Here is a 24,467-nt window from a genome sequence, read left to right as displayed (position 1 = left end):
TCAGGGGTCCCCAGAGGTCCTTTCGTGCTTGAGATAGGCCTCTCTGCCAAGGACTCAGCAGTAGCAGCCGAGTACTCAAATGGGAGATAGGTGGCACTAGACTCAAGTTGCTATGCTTGAAACCTGGCCCATTTCTAGAACTGAGATGGTTACAGGCAAACAAAAACACAAAATGATTCTACACAGAAATGTACTGGTACAACAAGAGAAAAGAACCAAAATTACACCAAACTCAGAACAGTTTATCCCATAACCAGGCTCTTCTTGATTCAGAAACGAGACCTGGTCTGGAATTCCTACAAAAAATTCTTAGTCACAAGAGTCACACCAAGACAAAAAACCAAACAAAGCACAAACAGACAAAATCAGACTGTAGGAGTGACCCGCTTTGTTTCCCAAACTTGAGCTTGTCTGTCTCATCCTTCTGTCAGTCTCATCAAGACTACACATACAGAACAGTTGTTGGATACACAAACATGTTCAGCTCACTGATTTAATAGGAAATGAACGTATAGGCTTTGCCACGCATGAGAGCATTCAGTGGCCGGATCCAGTACTAAACTGATGGGAGGTTGCAAGCCCTAGTCTTAATGTCTGTCCAATGGTCAAGTACTACCATCAAGGGGTTAGATTCCTTCTGTCCCATGTTTCTGACACAAACAAATGAGTAGACAAAGACAAAAACACATAGACAAACACAAAAACAGAGGTGCCTAAAACCGAAACCAAATCCCCTCTACAGTGGCCAAATCGGGAGACTGGATTGCTCTAGCTGCCCACGAGTGGGGATATGGGTCACTACCTGAACCCTGGAGAAAGGGGCATCTGCCGATCTCCCAAATGGAGGTACACCATCCCCTGACACTGTGTGGCAGACATGGAGCAGCGACTTCCACGAGCATGAACTGGGCCAATGAAAATGAAACCAAGAGATGGACTGACAATCAACACAACGAGACATACAACAAGCAGTGGACACCTTACCTTTCCCTGGCTGGAGTCTCGGTTCTCAGGTGGGCTCTTATCCCGGTGAGATGTCCAAAAATATAAGACACAGAGGCTAGGTCCTACATTCTGGAGCCCAATGAGACAGAAGAGTCCAGTCAGATGCAACAGCAAGGGATGCTTTATGATCCATTGTGACAGGGTCCACCAAGCTCTATTGAACTGGATACGCGGAATAAGTGAAGCTTGCATCTTTTATACCCTTACAGAAGCAGAATTGGTGATTAAGTAGAGTTGTTGGACCCTTTAAAATGATTGGTTACTAGTTATTTTATTCCTGAGGGGCAAAAAGGTCTGCTTGGGACATCATGTGCTGTCAGGTGTTCAGGACAGGTTTGAGGGTGTGGTTTTTCTTGCAAAGTATAGAACAGCCGTGAGTCCATCTCGGAAAATACCTAGTTGCCAGGGTTGAAAAACAACGTTTCTATCTCTTTAATAATGTATGTGATATTTTACAATAAAATAAGAACAAACTTTTATTAATCCTTATTTCTCATAATTGTGCAAATGTTACTATTTATGATGGATATTTTTTTAAACTGTAGAGGAAAACACGCAGTAAACATGTGACAAAAAAACATTCTAAATTCAATACAATTCAACACCAGGTGTTTTGAGATAAAATCATTTAGGCAACATTTTAGAAAACATGCCCTTTTCCAATATGTAATCAATTAAATACCGTTTTGAAGAATTATATACCAAAATAATTTGATATTATTATGAAAATATGCTTTTTAAATTAGACCAAGATGCTATCTATGTAAACCAGAGGCTCAGAAATTCAGCAGATCATCATAAAATGTTGGGTACCTGCAAACATAGTACAATAGGAAAAAGATAGGGTAAAGTGAGTGGTCTGATACCATTTAATTTCTGCACATTTTAAAAGAGATTCTTTGAGGGAATAGTTATAAATATTTCATAAATGATAAAATGTGAAATGATACAATATTGCACATTTAAGATATTTAATTGCTGCCTATTGTTTTATTTCATGGTGTGTGGAAAGAATGTTGTCTTGCCTTAGGCTGGGCCCAAGGAGAAAGCAGTCTTGGGTGACTTGACCCTACTGCACCCCACTGAGATAAAGATCTTAGATAGACTCAGGGAGAGTGGAAGGAATGTGACCTTGCCTTAGGCTGGGCCCAAGACGAAAGTAGTCTTGGGTGACTTGACCCCTGGAGACCCCACTGAGATAAAGGTCTTAGATAAACTCAGAGAGAGAGAGAAAGAGAGAGAGAGAGAGAGAGAGAGAGAGAGAGAGAGAGAGAGAGAGAGAGAGAGTTACAGCTCAAGACAAGAGACAAAATTGCAAAAACAACCACATAGTAGGAGGAAAAGAACTTTGGGGAATCCAGTGAAAGAGATCAGAGGTTCCTGGCCTGGGGGTTAGAGGAGAGAAGAGGGAGTAGGGGAGAAGAAGGCTGTATTTCGAGGAGGGGTTTGGGGCGGGGTTGAGGTTGGGGGAGGGGCTGTTGGAGTGTCCGGACTTCTTTTGTGGGGCAGAGGATCTATGAGATTACTGGAGAATTATGCCCCACAGAACTGATACCCAGAAGTTTTCATTCTTGTTCCCCTTAACCTCTTTTCCTTCCTGTTTAGGATAGTAAGGTTGTAAGGAAGAACCTTTGTTTAATGAGTTCATAATAAAGTTTGTTAAGGAAACAGAGCCAACATTGGTGGTTTTGTTTTTTGTTTTTTTTCCTGATCTTTCTCTCATTCTTTTCATACCTATAGTGATGAAGAATGGCTTGTAAAACAGAAACTGGAATTCATGTGAGTTCTAGTTATTTTCCAACCTGATTATATCTAGGCTTCCTTCTATTTTAAATTGAGTTTTTTTTTATAGTTCTTTGATTAGTTTTTTTATTTATTTATTTATTTATCTTTTTTTTCCTCCTTTATTAATTTATTCTTGTTACATCTCAATGGTTATCCCATCCCTTGTATCCTCCCATTCTTCCCTCCCTCCCAATTTCCCCTTATTCCCCTCCCCTATGACTTATGATAGGCAGATTTGGGCCCAGGGGTCCCGCTCAAACTAAGGCACCAGCCAAGGACAATACAGGCGGTAAACCTTAAGCCCCTACCCAGATCTAGCCAACGGACAGAACACTCTCCACAGTAGAGTGGAGAGTGGGATATGACTTTCTCACATACTCTGGTGCCTCACCTTTGACCATGTCCCCTGGACGGGGAGACCTGGTGGCAATCAGAGGAAGGACAGCAAGTTAAATTGAGTTTTTAATCAAGGCTTTTCTGCCCACCAGGTTGTAGTCTACTCCTTAGATAAATACTGGTAACTACATTTTGCTCTTTTAGGAGACAAAGCACTCATTTAAGGATGTTTGGGGGGTCAGAATTAGGATAAGTTATGTGAATATAATTATGTTTCATAAAATATTGGGAATAATTGTGCATAAAATGAACATAATTAGTAAGTGACAAATATGGCTTTTATTGATAACCATATACGCAGTAGAGAATTATTTACATGTAAAAAGTACCCATGTGGTGGCTGGGTGGCTAAGAACACTGACTCTTTCAGAGAACCCTGGTTCAATTCCCATGTCTGTAATTGGGGCTCCAGGTGATCCAACACCATCACACAGACATACATGAAAAACAATCACAAATTCACACAAAAAGAGAGTAAGTCTTTAAAATTTCCTATATGTATGTCTTAAAACCTGTCATTCTTGTACTCATGAGGGTTTTAAACTTCAAGATCATCAAAAACAAAAAACAAAAAAACAAAAACAAACAAACAAACAAAAACCAAGTGTCAAGAAATATAGAAAGGTCTAGAGGTAGTAAAATTACCAAAGAAAAATAACAGAATGAAAAATAATGTTCTTTCTATTGTGCATGTAAAAATGAGCTACAACTATTTATGTCCCATGGTCAATAGTTGTTTAACAACACAAGGCAGATGCCATACTCTCTGGTATTATTATTATTTGTTTATGATTTCTTTATTGTTCCTGCCTGCCTGAACCCCTTGGGTTTTTGTGTGTATTTTTGTTTGTTTGCTTAAGGTTGTTCAGCTTTGCTTTTTGAAAAAGAGGAAAAAATTAAGTTGCTAGTTGCATGATTAGCAAGGTGTGAAGAATCTTCAATATGAGTCATGGGAAAGAATATATTGTATTAAACATTTAAAATTATATAAATATTCTTGTGATAAAAATAGACTAGTAATTGATATGACCATGGTTTGATCAACAACAATTAACTTGTATAACCTACTTATCCTAAACAGCCTGCAATAGCACTTTCAAAGTATTGGAAGTAAACCTTGCATTATAATTTAGTTGTATGGATACAATACCACATATTAGCATAGAAATATATATATATATAAAATGTGTGTGAAGAGTAACATTAGATTTGAATTGTATTAAAATTTATCTAAAATTACACTTACTTTGCATCTATATACAATATTCTGTACCAGTGAATTAAGTATAAATAGTCAAAACACTATGAATAAAACATTTATATAATTCCTGATTGTTCCGTGGTTCTTTTTGATGTAGGTAGCTTATTGTATATATATGTAATGATATAAATGTATATGTAAAATATATTTAGTAAGAATGTAAAAAATATAAACATGTAATAAAATTACTTCATTATAATCTTAAGTATTTAAAATTTTTAAACATTACTTCTACGGAACAATATAATTTAGTTTAATGCTTTGAGATAATTTTATGAGGGGAAACATAATTATTCAAAAAAGAATGAGACACATAGATATGTTCTGTTGATAGATACAAGATGTGAATTTAGAAGATAATTTATAATATCATGATTAAGCATATTGAAACCATACTATGCTCATTGTGTTGACAGCCTTGTATGTGTTAAAATAACTTATTTGCTCAAAGTGGTTATTATTTGCCTTAAAATAGCATCTTTAGAAGACATTTTTGTTTGCCACAGTTTTGTGTTGAAGATGTCCAAGTAGATGAACTTATGCAAGCTAAAAAATTAAGAATATCAAAGGAAAGGAGACAAATTCAGAGGATATATGAACAAAATTACTTTATTCATTCAGTCTTTCAATGTATAGAATCATGGTTTATGACCTTATTTAAATTGTCTTATCCTTTAATGTGTCATATTTATTGCTGCCAGGCAATTGCAATTTTGGTTAAAGTATGGACTAACATAGATATTTTCCTGTTCTTTTCTGCTTTCTTGAAACATCATCCTTCCTGGTATTATTGTTTGATTTTAATAAGCAAGGTTAATATTTACATGTAAATTATGTTGAAATATTTTATATAGACATAAATTTAGTCTTTTGTCCAAAGCACTTGTAATTTTTAATGAGTACATACTTTGAATTTTATTTTTCTTGAGACTTCTCTCTCTTTTAAAAATTTTATACAATTTATCGATCACAGTTTCTCCTCCCCAAAATCATCCCCACATCCTCATTTGCAAAATGTATTAATTTCTTTTTTTTCTCCTTTATTAATTTATTCTTGTTACATCTCAATGGTTATCCAATCCCTTGTATTCTCCCATTCTTCCCTCCCTCCCATTCTCCCCCTACTCCCCTCCCCTATGACTGTTCCTAAGGGGGACCTCCTCCCCCTGTATATGCTCATAGGGTATCAAGTCTCTTCTTGGTAACCTGCTGTCCTTCCTCTGAGTGTCACCAAGTCTCCCCCTCCAGGGGACATGGTCAAAGGTGAGGCACCAGAGTTTGTGAGAAAGTAATATCCCACTCTCCACTCTACTGTGGAGATTGTTCTGTCCATTGGCTAGATCTGGGTAGGGGTTTAAGGTTTACCGCCTGTATTGTCCTTGGCTGGTGTGTATTAATTTCTTTATTTTCTGTTTTCATTGACAAATACCTCCTTGTAAATAAGTCACTGTTAACATTGGCAAATTCTTTTTAGATTAAATCATGTAGGTAGAGATAAATTCTGTTTATATTTATCAACACATAAAGGTAACTTAACTACCTTAAATATGTAAAATACATTTACATATTGCTGAAATAGTAAATAACTCTCATGCAATTATCTATTAAAGTGTCCAAACTAGGCCCACGTTGAAAGAAGCAGTTGGCTTTTTCATAGATTAATATGACTTTACACTGGGTGATTTAGAAAATGTAAATTTTTATATCTATGTACTTTATCTCTAAACACAATAGATGATCAAAATTCATTTTCTCCATAAAATAACATTCTATGAATTTGTGTTTTATATAAAAGAAGGTATACAATATCCTCCATATTCAGGACAGTGTGTACTGAATGGTGATCTTAGTATAAAAACCTAGTAATAATTGGAAACTAAAAAGAATAAAAATACATATTTAGAATACAAGTGGAGACTCAGATATACACACATTCATTTAGCTTCCAAGGACAGGCATCGTCAGTAGGTGAATCAGTTGTGCAGCAGTAGATTTCATTAATATATCCTGCCAAGGACTAGATTCTTTATTAAAGGAATATTTCCAGACAGTTACATCATTCAAACAGTATGTTTCTTAGTTATATAAAAATCAAAATGCTTCATGTAAAAATAAAATAAAATGACCAATTAAATGTTGCCACTGTCCTATATATCTTTCATTGCTATTTAAGATTGTGGATGCAGCAGCATTAATGAAATAGTGTGTGCATATTTCCATTATTAAAAGAGTAAACTTTAATCTTATGACTTGATTTTTTACTTTGAATTTTTTCATTCTGTTGCATACAAAGCTTCTTAAATAGAACTTTTCAAGTCATTAGAATTCATAGCATAGGTAGAGAAATTTATTTTGAGTACCATTCTCTTCTACTTAAATCTATATCTAAAATATAGTCATAATAGATGCTATTGCCCCTGAAAACTATCCCTTTAGTTTTTCTGTTTATTCCATTGTGTTTAATTAATTTACTCAAAAATGGCTTGGGTCAAATCACTGCAAGTTCATGAACTTATCATAAAGCCAAAATGTTTTAGAGGACAGCTTCTGTAATAGTGATGGTCGCAAATCTACCGTCTCCCAACAAAGAAAAATATTTAGAGCCCTTGCAGCTGTCTGAAAATTATATAAATGTCTTCAATATGAATGTGTTTCCCTTACTTTTAGTGTTCCTCAGAGAGTCTAATGCCAGACACTACTTCCTCTGCTTCTATAATAAAGCATACCCTTGTTAAATATGAGACAAAAACAAGGCCTTATCTCTCCTCTCTCTCTCTCTCTCCCTCTCTCCCTCCCTCCTCCCTCTCTCCACTTTCATTTTTTCTTTTTTCTTTTTTAATACCCCTTTTTTCTTTTTTTTTTTTTATTAATTTATTCTTGTTACACCTCAATGGTTATCCCATCCCTTGTCTCCTCCCATTCTTCCCTCCCTCCCATTTTCCCCTTATTCCCCTTCCCTATGACTGTTCCTGAGGGGGATTACCTCCCCCTGTATATGCTCATAGGGTATCAAGTCTCTTCTTGGTAACCTGCTGTGCTTCCTCTGAGTGCCACCAGGTTTCCCCCTCCAGGGGACATGGTCAAAGGTGAGGCACCAGAGTACGTGAGAAAGTCTTATCTCACTCTCCACTCAACTGTGGAGAATTTTCTGTCCATTGGCTAGACCTGGGTAGGGGTCTATCCCCACTTTCATTTCTTCTATTTTCATGTACAACTATGATTCACATTACAGTATATACATTTTCTACAACAAAAATATTTTAAAAGAGAAAAGTTGCAACTTAAGTAGTACCATTGGCAACTATACAAATGAAACAAAGATAATTAAAAGTATTTAAGCAAATTAAATAGAAAATTTATTCACCAACATAATAATACATTTTATATAAACTATTATTAAAAATACATTTTAATGGAGTCATATACATTTTATCTAAACTATTATTAAAAAAATAATTTTAAAATTTCAATGTGAGTTTGAAGCCAGCCAGGTTTCCAAAGTGTGTCCAGTCCATCCATGACTACACAGACAACTCTCACAAAAAATAAAAAAATTAAAACAAAAAAACAAACAACAAAAATCCAAACAAACTTCAAAATAATGTAATATTAAAACTGTCTCTCAAATACTTCGAAAATGCTTTATTCTTGAATCAATTACTTCTGCTTTTTAAATATGTATTTGTTTGGTATAATACACAGAATTTTAAAATAAAATTATAAATATAAGAAACAATACGTAGATAGATAGATAGATGGATAGATGATAGATGATACATAATATAGATAGATAGATAGATAGATAGAGGAAAGTTGGGTGATAGAGACAAGTGTGTGTGTGTGTGTGCGCGCGCGCTTGTGTGTGTGTGTGTGCGTGTGTGTGCGTGTGTGTGCATGTGTGTGTGTGTGAATAAAATAGCAATCATGTGCATGTGTTTATCCTTCCAATAATTTTCTTAGTTACCAGCATGGGTAACTATGAGCATCAGGAAATATTTTGGTATTACATGCAAAACATTGTTATCACTGAATGAAAGACATGATACTATCTCTGAAATTGGTTTAATCATAAGAAATTGTATTTGTGTTGAAAATATATTTGAATAATTTAAAACAAGAACTTTTGTAAAATTAACTAAGATAAAGAAGAATATTTCCATGTGATTAGAGAATTTTAATTTTCAAGGAGTATTAAAGAACATAAAAGTTTCTAATCCTCATGTGACTATGATTGCTTTCACTTACATTTATTTCCTTGAGCTAAAGTCTATCTCCAGAGTTCATGCTAGACTAGCAATCATATCAAGTACCCTGCCTCAGCATACTGAATGTTGTAGGTACAAGTGAGAGATACAATTTCTTTCATATATATAAATATATATGTATATATTTAATGGATTATATTTATTAACAGTAATCAAAATAATTAGATAGTACATTCAATTATTGTTTAGAGATTGACAATGACAAGTGTTCCTTTTTTTCTTTTTAAAAACATTTTAAATTTTATTAATTTATTCATATTACATCTGAATGGTTATCCCATCCCTTGTATCCTCCCATTCATCCCTCCCTCCCATTTTTCCCTTACTCCCCTCCCCTATGACTGTGACTGAGGGGCTCCTCCTCCCCCTGTATATGCTCAGAGGGTATCAAGTCTCTTCTTGGTAGCCTGCTATCCTTCCTCTGAGTGCCACCAGGTCTCCCCATCCAGGGGACGTGGTCAAATATGGGGCACCAGAGTTCATGTGAAAGTCAGACCCCCCTCTCCACTCAACTGTGGAGAATGTCCTGTCCATTGGCTAGATCTGGGTAAGGGTTCAAAGTTTACTCCCCATATTGTTCTTGGCTGGTGCCATAGTTTGTGCAGGACCCCTGGGCCCAGAGATTGCTCAGAGGCTAAGAGCACTGACAAATGTTCCTCTTAAATTTACAAGTGCAAGCCTATCATCATATTATCTCTTTTATTTGAAAAATAAGCTTCATTATTATAAAATTCTTTTTTAAAGATTTACTTATATAGTGTGTATACAGTGTTTTGCTTGTGTGTACACCTACAGGCCAGAAGAGGGCATATGATTACGTTATAGATGGTTATGAGACACCATGTGGTTGCTGGAGAATTGAACTCAAGACTTCTGAAAGAGTATTCAGCACTCTTAACCTCTGAGCCACTGCACAGGCTAAATTCAAACAAGCTTTCATGAGAAAATTATGTGCATCATTATCTAGTTTTTAACACTTGATCAAATCAATTGCATTAAGGTCAGCAAGCATCTATTGGTTTTCAATAATGATCTGATATTGGTTGAATTTCTAGTTAACAAGATAATCCTGCAGATACAATGCATAAATACATGAATAAATTAAAGTTACAGGAAGGTTACATCAGGAAGAAATAATGAGAACATCAGAGATTGAACTTGATTTACTGGAATCAAAAGTTTTACATTTTCTTTCTACCTTACAGGTGGATTCGGAAAGGCTGCAGTGTACTCCAGTGTGCTGTCAGTATCAGACAGTGGCAGCAGCATCAGAGAATGTACAGCCCTCTTCCTTAGAGCTATACGGGTTTTGATATCATAATCTGTAACCATGTACACTGATGTGCAACAAAAGCAATTGATTTTCACTAGTATCACATGAATTTCTGTTCAATCTTCCTTTTCATAAAAGACTTTTAAACTTGAGTATACCTACCATGACAACTGAAAGGAAATACAGGCTATCATTAGTAAAAATTTATCTTAGTTCATAAATACACATTCCTTATTAAGTATGGAGAACAGGTTGAGTTTTTCAACTGCTTCTTTGGGAACTTGAAAAGATTCTGAAAACTGATACTTCCTGGTTATGATGACAATGGTATTCCCTGGAGAATAAATTCTGGTGTGAGAGTAGAAAATGTACATTTCTTCTTCTTAAAGAATTATAAGTGTAGTAGCTTAGGAAGAAAACACTGAAATGTGAGTTTCTGCACAGGCAAGAAAAATTAAACACACGCATGTGTATACATATATACACACACTCACACGTATTTAGTTTTGATCAAACATACAATGTGTTATTTTGTATATAAATGCATTTCAGATGTGTATATGAGTGTACATATTTTATATATATATATAATCATTGATTTAAAATATGTAATATTGTAGGAGCTCTGAAAGTTAAATATACTCATTATATTACTTGTACTACAAATCATAATTAATATATCATCAAGATATTCAAGGAAAAATGTCATATCTTCAAAATGAAGTGTTCACTGACTTTGGAGATGAAATGAAGACTTGCCATATGTTCTTCAATAGAAAGAATAAGTAGAATACCATTAGAATGAAGCCTCTACAGAAAAAAAACATTTGATGAATTGAAAACAAATAGACAAGTTTTCAGCCCTTGAGGAACTAATGTCTATAAGGTTGTAGGCTCTACTCATGAAAGCTTTGCATGGAATTCACAAACATCTATTTTTAAAATTATACGAAGACACTATCAATGTTTTCCAAAATAAATTTAATGAAGAAACTGAGCTGACACACTTTATTATAGTAAAGAATAATAATACTATGTTTTATGTTAAATATGACAAAATCCCTAAGACCGAATGTTTTATAAACACAAGAGACAGTCTGGGTCCTGCGTTTGGAAGACTGTGGGAAAAGCACCAACCCAGAGCACCTGGACTCATGCAAAGTCCTCTTGGCTGATGATGTAATCCAGGAATGCACCCAAGAGAAAAAGATCTCATGACAAGATAGAGAGCAGATAAAAGTCAGAAAGAAAGAACTTTCATAGCAAATTCAACATCCTCCGAGAACTATCTTTATCACTTTGGAGTTATGCCGTAATGACCTAATAATCTGCCACTAGCCTCATCTTTAGAGTGTTATACATCACTAAACTGGACATCAAGATCAGAACATATGTAATATGGGACACACTTTTAAACTGTATTCTAGCCATAGCACTAAAAATGAAGGCAACTTTTGTGAATAAATTATGAGAGAATATTCTATCTTTCTTGTACCTATTAAATGAAACAAAAGTATTCTGAAATAACAGAGATCCTAAAAATAACAAGAAGCATCTGGTTACATTACTCAAAAGCAGGTGAATTTTGTAAGAGGAGATAATTAATCTTAAATATAGTTATAATTATCCTCAACTCTGCCTTGTTCCTCACATGTAATCCCCAGGATATGCATGCCTCATGGCAGATTTATCTTTAGCAGGCCTCTGTGGCTTCTTTCTTGATCCTGTTAATACTCAGATTATGATTCAATTATAAACTAATAATATTTGCTTTTTGACATTAATTGAATCCTTACTGATTACTGAGTTTCAAACAATTAAAATAGTTAATATTAAAGTAATACAATCAACAAGTATGGCAAATGTAAAACATTAATTATAAGAATATCATCCAGTAATTTAGTTTGAGAATGTAAATACGTAAAATTCATTCATTCTATGCCATATCTTGCCTCTAGTTTCAGAGGACACTTTAAACTTGTCTTTTCACAAGTGTGTCTCAATGTTTCACTATCTGAAGAATAAAGAAATAGCTGCGTATTCTCCCCATGTGTTTAAATTTTATAAGAATTCCCTGGTCAGGCTACCTTGCCTGGCCACATTAGAAGAGAATGCGCTCAGTCCTGATGCAACTTGTTGTGTTGGGGTGGAAGTGGAGGGGTCTCCTTTTCTGAGGAGCAGAGGAGGGAAAATAGGTGGGTGGAGGGTGACACCAGAGGAGAGGAGGGAGCTACAATTGAGATATAAAGTGAATAAATGAATAAATGCATGAATAAATAAATAAAAATTTAAACATTGCAGAAAATTGATTATATTTTAAATTATCCTATATAAAAATGTAAATAAGTTGGCAGCTTAATAACTTCAACTATCTTTTTTTAACCTACAGCTAAGAAATGTTGTCATTTCTGATAGCACATCCTATATTATTTGTAAGGGATGTGAACTGAGGGATGCATAGTATTTCATTGTCAGTTTTGGTTGTGATAGAAGTCTTTATTTATTTTTGATATCATGTATATTTTAATCATATTTTGACATCATGTATATGTTAATCCTTTGTATTTTGTAAACTGCCCTATTTATAATTTTATTGTTTATGCTTTTTCTTCTTCGACTAATCAGGATACAAGAGTAACTGCACCAGTTTCTTAAAAATTTATAATCTGAATGTAAAGCTTGTTCTAGGTACAAGAAAACAAGACTCCAAAGCAAATAGGCTGTTAATGAGCATATATATTACCAGTGCTATAACTTAACATTAAGAAAGAAAAGCACAAACTATAGTACAAATAGGAAAGAAAATAGTTTGTCTGGAAGGTTGAGTTGTAACATGACAAGTGCATGCCAGTTCTTTTGGAGGCATGTTGGCTCTGCTCATATTTGTATGTGAATGCATAGGAAAAAGAAAAGTGCCTCGAGAAACTATCATCCCATATAAGAAGCCTTACAGCCGAACCTGTCATGTCTGCCCACATCCCACTATATAGAAGTTAATCATGTGACTGGCTGTAACAAAAAGACCATCTGACAAAACTTCTCAACACCAAATATTGAGAAGCATGATCTTCACGTTGACATTAACTAACATTAACATTTACTACTAACATTGACATTAACTAAAATGCCATCTCTGCCATGACCTCTTTGAGTAATAGGTGTTTATTTTTCCTCTGGCTTCTATGTGACAGCCTTGCTCTCTAGCAACGGTTCAGTGTATGACTGCTTAGCCGTCCTTCAGCATTCTAGCCACACTAATTACTACCTGTAATACAGAGCATTTAATTTAATGTCATTGAGGCTGTATGATGATCAAGGGCTAGGGGTAAGATTCCTAATTGAATAGTTCTGGACATTTTTGATTTTGTACCAGTATATTTTATTTTTGTATTCACTACACATTTTTTATTTGTAACATATACATTCATATTATTACACATATAAACAGTAAACTACATATAGCAAGAAGAACCATGACACAATCAGGAGTTATATAAATGTTACATTCTTGGTGTTTAGGCTATTTGTATTTGACAGCCTTGAAGAAAACATCTTTCGTATTTTGGTGCATCTAAAATTCTGAACGTAAATCAATCTTCATCACATCTTGTCATAATCAACTTAAAACATCTATCTAGACCTAAAAACATCTTAACCCCTAAACAACTTCATTGTAAAACTAAGCTACCTGGTCTTCAACTCCATCAGAGTCTTGAGAAGGAGAAAACTTGATTACCTGAGTATGCTTGGAGTACAAGTTAGTAGCTTTCCAAATGAGAAGATAAAAGAGACTGTTTGCCACCCGAATAGTCACCCAAAACTCTCTATAACACGGGAGCATCTTCTTCAGCCTTCTGGACCAATAAATCTGACAGACATATTTCTGAGGCAGGAACTATTGAGGACTTACTTACCCTGTCTTGGTAGAGTTTGGCCATTGATTCTGCCTGCATCTAAGCTTGCCCTTTACCAGGTAAAATTCTATCTGTGGTAGAAAGAAGGACATTTTCCCCAGTGGCTTGTTTGCCACATTTTGAAGACATTCTAATAAGGAGGCTCTCTGATGCTCATCACCTTCTTTGAGGTAGGGTGGGTGTTGCCAGAAGTTAACAGGTTTCATAGTCACTGAGTCTTTAAAATAATAACATTTTACATGCCATATTCTGCATGTCTCAGGTTTTGGAAGACCTTATCTAACTATCCTACCTTATCTTTCTATAGAATCATATCTATGTGCCACACCTAAGATATATTCTTGTGATAAAAGTAGACTAGTAATTGATTTCTACCAGTATGTTTTAATTGGTAATAAATGACTTCAGTTGAATAAAGGCATTTCTAAAGTTTTCTTCAAAGACATATTTTCTTTTGACAATCAATTAAGAAAATATTTCAAGTCTCTTCTTGGTAGAGACTTGATACCCTATGAGCATATACAAAGGGAAGAGGACCCCCTCATACACAGACATAGGAGAGGGGAGTAGGGGGAAATGGGAGGGAGGGAGGAATGGAAGGATACCAGGGATGGGATAACAATTTAAATGTAATATGAATAAATTAATAAAATATATTTTAAAAATTAAAAAAAGAAAATATTTCAAAGGATGATCCAACTAAAGTTTGGTCTTCTGGATATATTATTTGTTTATTTTTGGAATTTCAATTCAGGAATTCATACATAATATGGAAACACTCCCTTAGTTAACTATATAATCAGGATGGATCTTGCCTCATGAGCTATTCCTTTTACATACTCCAGTTAAGCTTCTGATTAGTTTAAAGATCAGATGAGATAAGAAGAAGTGAAACAAACAAGAATATCATTCTATTCCAGGTGAAGGAAAGACACTAGAGTTCCACCCCGAGCAAGTGGCCATCAGCACATAGGCTGCATGCACGTTAAGAACTTTATTCTAAATGGCAAATAATTCCTTTCCAGTGAATGTCTCTTTTTTCCAACAATATTTGTTTTGATTCTTATAATTAGTTATGAAACTGGCTGAAAGGGAGATGTGCAAGTGGGAGTCACCTGTAAAAATATATACTTGAATGATTTCTCCCTGATGGGTCTGTTCGTTATTATGGCAACAATCTGTTCAAGGATTTAATGAGGAAATAGTGTGTTTTACTTCACTTTCATTTGAGTAACTGAATTTCTAATTTTAGTTGACAAAATTATGTGTATAACTTAGTTTACTAATGTGTCTTTTATGAAGTTTCTTAAATCAAAATTATTTTACTATATATTCACAACATAAATTTAAAACTAATCTTATAAAAATTTGATTACAATGGCCAAAAAAACAATTTACATAAAATACACAATATAAGACATTATATCCAAAAACAAATTTGTATGAACAAATATTTTGCTTATTGATTAGATTTTCTGAAAATAATATTTTGAAATATAAACCATACATGTTTGACTATAAAATATATGAGTATATCTTACAATTAATGTGGATTTTACTTTTACTTTTTCTTTTTATTCAATTGTATTCTATAGGAGTCTTGACAAAAATGATGTGTCTGTGGTAATGGTAACTCTTTTTGCTAAATATTTTTATTCTCATCACTAAGTTCAAATAATTATTAATTTTTTCATTTCAGTGCTTTTGATTTCACGATCATTTTTATAGTAATACAAGTGTTACATTGATTTTGGTTAGTCTTCCTAGTGATTTTTACTGTTCTCAATCTCCTTTCATTGGTTACTCAATTTTTGCTGCCATTGTTATTAGTAAAGGAAAGACAGAGGTTGAAGTTGAAGTAAAAGTGAATTAAATATGAATAAAATGAGATTACAATTAACAAAAGTATTGTAAACTAGACTTTAGAGCACAAACTAGTATAAATGGGCAATGTACTACACTGTATATTTCAGTATTCCCACCTCATATAGAAAACATAATTGTAAATATTTGCTTTGTTTTTCTGCTTTTCCTGTTTTGCTATTGTTAGTAAAATGACACGAGGAAGGGGATAATGGTGTCCTAGTTGGTGTCTTCCATTTTGTTGATAGTATTTTCTTGTCCAATCATTTGCTGTCAAATGATTACAATAAAAAATAACATCTGAGAAGTCTAACACTAATGTACCAACATATATTATGTTTCCAAGATGACAATGGTCTGATATATTGATGTTTATTATGTAATATTAGAATTTTATATATAATAGAATTATAACATGACATTATATAACAGTAGAAATGATTAATTATTGTTTCCAACAGTATTTTTAGTGTGCGTTTATCTATATTTTAATGTGCATAAGCATTGTGAAAAAGTTATGTTTGAGTAATCAATGAGTTTCTAGGCATGAATATTAAAATACTTCATTTTGTAAAAAATTGTGCTCCAAATTCACAAAACTATCAGTAACTAACATCCCTAAAAAATTAAATGATTTCACATAATCTTCCACAACTAGCTTCAAGCTGTAGGATCTCACTATGAGTGTCAGCTGAATGTCCTGATCCTTTATCACATGACCAGTCAATGCTTAAAGCATTCAAACATCACTGAAAATATACAACAAATATAGAGAAGATGAATATTTGATGAGAATTTCAAAACTGAAGTCTGGAACTTAATAGATTGTTTACAGATAGACTCCCATATCTAAAATAACCTTTGTGGTATGGTAAGAAATATTATTTTTTAACAAATTGTGTTTTAATGATCTAATATTAAAAGATCTCTGAAATAAGTACGTATATCTAACTGGAAAAATCATTGCATAAAAATTTCTGCAACTTGAAATGTTCCTTCCATGAGTGATTAGTGGTGATGAGATTTCAGAGGTGGAAAAACATAATATATCTAGGAAAGTGGAAAGTTGAATGATTCTGAAAGTTGAGAATATGGTTGAGCATATGTCCTTGTTGTGTGGTGAAGCATCTTCTGGGTATATTCCAAGGAGTGGAATAGCTGGGTCTTGAGGAAGCCCTATTGACAGTTTTCTAAGAAAGCATCAGATAGATTTCCAAAGTGTTTGTAGGAGTTTGCAATCCCACCAGCAATGAAAGACTGTTCCTCTTTCTCCACATCCTAGCCAGCATGTGGTGTCACTTGAATTTTTTATCTTAGCCATTCTAATGGGTGTAAGATGGAATCTCAGAGTCATTTTGATTTGCATTTCTCTGATGACTAAAGATGCTGAGCATTTGTTTAAGTGTTTCTCAGCCATTCGATATTCTATATTCCTCTATTGAGAATTCTCTGTTTAGTTCTGAGCCCTATTTCTCAATTGGATTATATATCAGCCTTATTTTTAACAGCCAGAAACTGGAAACAACCTAAATGTCCCTCAGTTGAAGAATGGATAAAGAAACTGTGGTACATTTACACTATGGAATACTACTCAGCTATTAAAAACAAGGAAATCCCGAAATTTGTTGACAAATGCATTGAACTAGAAATGATCATAATGAGTGAGCTAACCCAGAAGCAGAGAGACTCAAATGGTATATACTCATTTATAATTGAGCCCTAGCCCAAAAGGCACATCCCAGGAAAGTCTTTTCTTACCAGGAGATTGGGATAGATGTGAGGACATACTACTGAGACTCTAGGTAACAGAAATATAGGATATCAGGAAATAGAAGGACCCAGAAGGTCCTAGAAACCTACAAGAAGAACATCATGATGCGTGGATTGGGGTCCAGGGGATTTTGCTCAAACTATTGCACCCACCAAGGACAATACAATAGTAAACATCGAACACCTACTCTGATCTACCCAATGGACAGAACATTCTCCATAGTTTCAAGGAGAACAGGGACTGACTTTGACATGAACTCTTGCTCCATATGTGACCACCTCACCTTGGTGGGGAGGCCTGGTGGCACACAAAGAAAGAATAAGCAGGATACAAAGATGAGATTTGATAGTCTATGACTAGATAGTGAGGGAGGAGGTCCCCATCAGTCCTAGACCTAGGGGTGGGGAATAGGATGAAAGTAGGAGGGAGGGAGGAATGGAAGGATACAAGTGATGGGATGACAATTGAGTTGTAATCTGAATGTTGGGACAATAGGCCATATGGCCAATGTTCAGCCATCATGTCCAAGTCTGCACCTTTAAGTCTCTGTCTTTCCCAAAGCTTGCCTTTCACCAGAAACTAGCTGACCCTGTTGTGAGTCAGCAGTTAGACTAAAGACAGATGAAGACAGAACAAGATGCCTTGTGTGGCAGGACATTATGACCCTCCCTGGAATTCCCTATGTCTTGAGAAAAGCAAGCAGTTTGGTTGCTATAGCAATATGCTTCCCTGCCTTCTGACCTATAAAAGCTGCTGCCTGACAATAAAGTTTGAGAGTTTGATCAATCAGACTTGCTCTCCTTCTTTGTGTCTTGCATTTTCAACAGGTCAACTTCCTCCTGTTGAGTTTTAGTCGAACCCCATTGGCCAGGGCAAAGAAATCTGTAACTGGTTGTGATCATAGAGTTGTAAACACCACTACTCTCCCTCCCTCCTTCTACCCCCCTTTCTCTCTCTCTCTCTCTCTCTCTCTCACACACACACACACACACACACACACACACACTCACACACACGCACACACACAGTGAGCAAAATGATTTTAAATAACAATGCTGAAAAGAAGGCACACAGATAATAAGCACATTCAAAATAGCATGCATTGATTACTATGGGAAAGTGTAAATTAAAGTGACAATAACATACCCTGTGCATATATGCAAGGCACAGCTAATTAATAATAAAATAATGATGTGAAATAGTTGACTAGAAAGAAAAGAATAATAGTAAAGTAAATAGCAGAGCAATTTTAAAAAGAATCTTCTATAGTCATTGTTTAATTTAAAAAATAAGTAACAATTATCAATGTTTTTAAACACATTTTCATACTATTTAATTTTTTAATATTTCAAAGTCTATGTTTCTTATGGTACAGAAGACAAATTGTTCATGTCATCTGAGAATGTATTTCTTTGCTTTCCACATTTCAGAAATAGTTAAATGAGATCACTTTGTACAAGTTCAATGCCAGTACAATATAGTACATGTCTCACCTTAGGCGTTCTAGCTCAATTAGTTGGCAACTATCTGGGTTTATTCATGAACATTCTTAATTGACATAACAAACTGTTCATTTGCCATAATTATAGAAACACTTACTGCTGTCTTCACAGGAAATAGTATAATTATTAAATACTGGTTTTATAGGAAACAATTTCTAATAAATATGAAACAGACATACGCAGATAGACTGATGACTGCCTCTTATAGTGGACTTGTGTTTTAAAAACTCGGCTTCTTTACCCACACAACTCAGTTAAAGCCTGGGAGACTAAAGAAAGAACATTCACAGTAAAGTTTTAAGAATCTTCACAAATCAGTGCTCTAAGCATATTTTATGGAAGTTTTTCTAACTTCTCTCATTGCCCATGGTTTAAATACTGTTTCTCTACAAATTAAGGCTCTGGTAATCAGTCCTCTTCTCTCTCCTTGTAAGCCTTAAGTAGTACATGAGTATCTCGATCATTCTCTAAGGCGTGAAATCTTGCATTTCATCCACAGGGGTACAGAGAAAACTGCAGGCAGATGTGTGGATGAGCATCTCTGTATGAACAATCCCACTCTCCATATCAGCACATTTGAACAAACTCAGAAATATAGCATACCTGGCCTCCAAAAAGACAAACCCAACAGTGAAGTATCTGAGCGTGCTGGGGGAGAGGAGAAAGCAAACATTCTCATTGGGATACAATTTCCTCAAACTTCTTTTAACTGTCATATTGAATCAATGTCAAACTCCATATTAAGAATAAAAATAAAAAATAAAATTTTAAATAATCAACTCTTATAAAAGTGGAAGAAAAATTATAAATATCCTTTCCCTTCAATAAGAGAGAAATGAATGAAAATAAACTGTACTACTTAAAACTGTCTAATGTGTTTAGATAACTTAATTCATCAGGATTTATGCAGCTTTGTCTCGGAGCTAATTTCTGTACTTTTAATCAGGGAGTAACATGTTGGCTCTGTTTTTTAACAATTAAACTTTGTTATACAACCCAACTAGCATACACAAGAAGGAAAAAAAGGTTAAAGGGACAAAAGAGTGAACCCTCCAGTATCCGTTCCACGGGACGGGTCCTCTCTGTCCTGCGAGCTGGTCCGGCCCGGTTGCTGCTCTCCACGCACTCTTGCCTGGGCTGAACTTGTTGTTCTCTCCTCCCCACCTCCCTCAGTCACATGGAAAGGGCGGTCTTCTTCTCCCTTTGAGGGTCAATTAGGAAAACAATAGCCACGGTTGGGTTCCCAGGTCTGCTTCCTGAATTCCAAGCCCAGGAAGGCTCCAAACAGTCTCTCACAAGGTATTCATGGGGTGCCCCAAGGGTAAAGCCCTCCAAGACTGCTTCCACCTGTGACAAAGCTTAATCTTTCCCACAGTAACATTATTATGTTTATATATTAATAATTGAAATAGACTGAATAACTGTTCATTATTATCTACATGTCATACACACCAATCTGTTATATACAGTGATTTTTTAATATTGCCCGGAAACTAATAAAAATGTAGTAAAGTGTTCTAGTTGGGAATAACCAATCTCAAGAGAAAGAAAGGAGGACATCTCTAAGCATCCAGCTACTCTCAGAGTTGTTTCTATACTGAATGAGTTCTTTTGGATGTTGACAGAGACAGTGAAAGCATGAACTAAACAATTCAAAGGAAATCTCACTAGAATAAGATTAACTCTACGTGCAATGTGTACATACCCTTAAATTTGTTTTAAGCAGTGCACATTGTTCTCTGCTTCTAAAAATGGATATGTTTTGTGTACATGCTCTCCTTGTTTGAAAACTTAATACAAAAACTTATATTATTGTATTATTGCAAATGGAAACACATTTGTAAAACTAAAGGCATTGACATAGTTTCCGATACCTTCTCAATACTACCAGAGCTTTTGGAGTATGCCGCTTGGAGTATACTGTAAACATAGGACCATTATAAAGTTTTCTCATCTTGATAATGAAATAATCTAAGAACAGATTCAGAAAGAGACATGAAGGCAATCTTATTAGAGTTTAAAAGGAAATGTCCAGTTTAAAAGGTTGTCCAGAGAGCAAGTTGGAAAAAGAGTGAGTGGAGGATGCTTCAGAGAAAGTGAGAGAAATCCCTGAGTGTCTAGAGTGTATAACCAGGGTATGGCCAGTTTCTCAAAGAAAAAGAAAGAAAAGGGATAACATTTTTTTCCTGAGGAATTAAGAATAGAAGGCAGTCTCATTTCAGCCACATGATGGCAGCCCCACAATAGATTGCCGAAAAATTAGGAGGATTCTGGGAGAGAAAATATAGTTTCTCATTAAAGTGGTAAATGTTCCTCTCATCTTATTAGCATAGCTTAGGTGATTGAGCCTTCCTAAGGTGTTGTCTCTTGGCCAGGTGATTACCTGGCCTCTCTGGGTTAGCTCAACTGTTTGGGTAAGTTTGAAATTTTGCATTTCTACACAGAGAGTAGAGATACAGTCTATTCTTGTGACCAGGCTTTTCATCCATAGGCATCAACATAGCTTATTGTTACATTATTTGCTCTAGGAATTGGCCTAATTTAAGGCAAATTTGTAATCTATTTTCACCACAAAAAAAAAACTAAGCATCTTGTTCAAAGCTGTTCACCAGAAGGGACTAGTTCCTGAAGCCAAATTTCATTGTTATCCTCCAGGGGAACCTTCAGGTGGGTTCAGCCTTCATTTAGGACAACGTAGGAAAACAGTAGCCAAGGACATTCCTGTGACTGCTGCTACCTTGTTTCCTGCCCTGAGCTAGCTGTCTAGTTAGCAGTTCTTCTTCTTCTCATTATCATTTGTGTACAATAACTGCCTAGATAGATGTACTTGTAACAGGAGGTAAAGGGACAAGGGGAGTGTGCTGTCCTTAATATGAACCAACACCATTCCTCAAAAGATCTCCTGAACTATGGGAAAGTAAGGAACTTTATAGGTGAAGGCTAAGGACCAAAGATGTTGGAAAAGAAGATAATGAAAAAGCTGTGTGCATGAATGTTGACTAGCCCAGATATGTCACTTATGGTGATAGACAGTACTGATTACAAGCTTTTCAAGATCTGAGTTGTCAGAAAATCTAACCAGATTCAGAAAGAAAGAAAAACACCTAGAAAGTCTGCTAGGGAAGGAAGAACCAGGGTCTGGACATGCCATGCTAGAAGATTCCAGATATGATAGGTAAGCCCATGAAGCATAAGTTAGGGGAAAGCAAGAAATAATCGACAGAAAGCAATTCCAGGATAGCAGAGACCAATAAGACACACACACACACACACACACACACACACACACACACACACACACAATTTGTAGAATTACTAATTTTTTATTTAGCTAATGTGTTCTATGTAAAGCTACCAAGATAAAATTTAACAAATAGTGGAGGATATTCCCAACAACATTTACCCTTTAAAGTACTGAAATGTCTGTGTCCTCAAATGACTATTTACATACCATTCTTTTGATAAGACATACATATAACTTTGCCAAAACCAATTAAATTACTTTTATCAAGTTGTTTCTCTTATCTACTAACTTAGGAAAAAATCAGTTCCTGTTTGCTAGAAAAGCAAAAGCTCCATAACACCTTTAAAGAGTATAGAGAGAGCATTTAGAAATCTCTCAAGGCTTAAGAACTCTGGCCAACATTCCAGAGGAAGTGATGTTTGATCCCTATCATCCAAGGGTACTTCACACCTGTTGCTACCTTCAGCTCCAAGGTTTCCCATCTCTTCTTTTGGGATCCACAGACAAGAGGCACATGAGGGCATAGATGTAAATTCAGGAAAAACATTGAAAGTACAGTAAAATATATTTTAAAGTGAGTTATGTGCTAATCTGACTTTGACCAATGTCTAGTATCACCTGCACCATCAGGGTCTTCTCTTTTATGCTGGTGAACAGTTCTCTGTGAATTCTGATTCACATACTACAGGTGATTAGGGTGCCTCTTTTTTATTTCCAGTGTTGTTTTCATATTTTATTTTAATCAACCACAACTTTAATGTTTCATTGAACACACATTAAGCAGTGGGCTCCCTAAGCTATGAGCTGACTTGCAGAAACTTGAATATGATTTAAAATTTAGGGAACTTTTAATAGAAACCCAGTGATCACACACAGGACACAGAGGACATGTAATTTCCATTCAGCAGAAAGCTCACTCTGCGAAGGCACCATTTGTGATTTTACAGACTTAAAAATGTGCTTTTTTATTATCTCTCCTTTTGACAAGGTTGGTGTGGCAGCAATTCCGGATTCCGGGCAACTCTCACTAGGGTGATTAAGGTCTAACATGAACTTGGATGCCACAGAGACAGGTGTCCTTCTGCATGACAACTGAAACTCATCCTGTTTTTCCCAGATTTATTTGGCCTCAGACTTTCTCTCCAATAAAAATTTGTTTATATGATAGAAATGGTTCTAAATATATAACAATGACATGACTCCAAAACTCATTAGCTATTGGCCTATGGCATAATACATCTCAGAATTAACATTCATTTTGAAACCTAAATGGTTTAACTTCTTGCTATACCAGCTCTTATTTCATGGACTATAAAATTCACAAAATATTGAACTTCATGGGCTATGAAATAAAGAGCTATAAAATTGTCTTGGAATGTGTAATTATCTGCTAGATCAGGCCCTTTTTACCAAACCCATCATAAAATACATGGGTACTTCTTGTTGTTGGAATCACTTGATACCTAAAAAGAACAGAAACTAATTGGAAAATAGTAAGACTATCATGATATGCAATAAAACAAATGAATGGCAATTAATAACAAACTCTCATCCTTCTAGCTTTATTCAATACAATTAAATTTTCCTAAACTGATTTTATACCTGCTGCAAAATTCTAGAAAATGAGTAAACAGGTTTAATTACAGAAAATAAAACAGAATCACTTCTACCAAAGGTCTAAATCTGGCACTTGGCAGTTTTAGTGCTTATTTTACTTCCTTTCAAAATGGACTGAGAAATTGCCTACAGTATTCAAATGTTTCTTGCAGTGAGCTAAGAGGTGTCTCTCTCCCCTGTCCCTCCCTGCTTTTGTCTTCTTCTTGGATGGCAGATTTATCATGAAAATGACCTCCTAGGGGAAATAGTCACTCTACACAACTCTTATTTATTTCTTCTCATCCAGGCATCTAATTTCAGTTTTCTATAGAATTCAATACCTATGAATTGGATTGAAACTAAGAATTAAATTCTCAATGCACCTCTTCACTGTCTTCTGAATATTAAGGAATTTGACTTTCCACTCATGTCTGTTGTGACACTAACTCATTTCCGTGAGGACACAGTGATTGGAAATCAACTTTGTTTGAACTCATCACAAATGTTTTGTTGCCATGTGTGCTATGTATTTAAAACTTTTCTTAAAATAAGACTTGACATAATATCCTTAGTAGATCTGCCATTTGCCTCT

At 35.1% G+C, this 24,467-nt stretch overlaps 1 protein-coding gene across 1 annotated transcript in view; it reads left to right on the top strand.

Annotated features, from left to right (window-relative positions):
* Positions 1-900: 900 nt before the first annotated feature.
* LOC311595764 (NADH dehydrogenase [ubiquinone] 1 alpha subcomplex subunit 1-like) overlaps positions 901-24,467 on the top strand; it is a gene marked incomplete at its 5' end in the record, with an annotated part of 95,740 nt that continues 72,173 nt past the window's right edge. The window contains one exon of the mRNA XM_084778740.1: positions 901-1,029. Coding sequence (XP_084634866.1) covers positions 901-1,029 — 129 coding nt within the window. The remainder of the gene's footprint in view (positions 1,030-24,467) is intronic.

Source organism: Acomys minous (assembly GCF_964271855.1).
Source record: "Acomys minous genome assembly, chromosome: 4".
In the NCBI taxonomy this organism is placed as follows: Eukaryota; Metazoa; Chordata; class Mammalia; order Rodentia; family Muridae; genus Acomys; species Acomys minous.
This window is presented reverse-complemented; position numbering and strand designations above follow the sequence as displayed.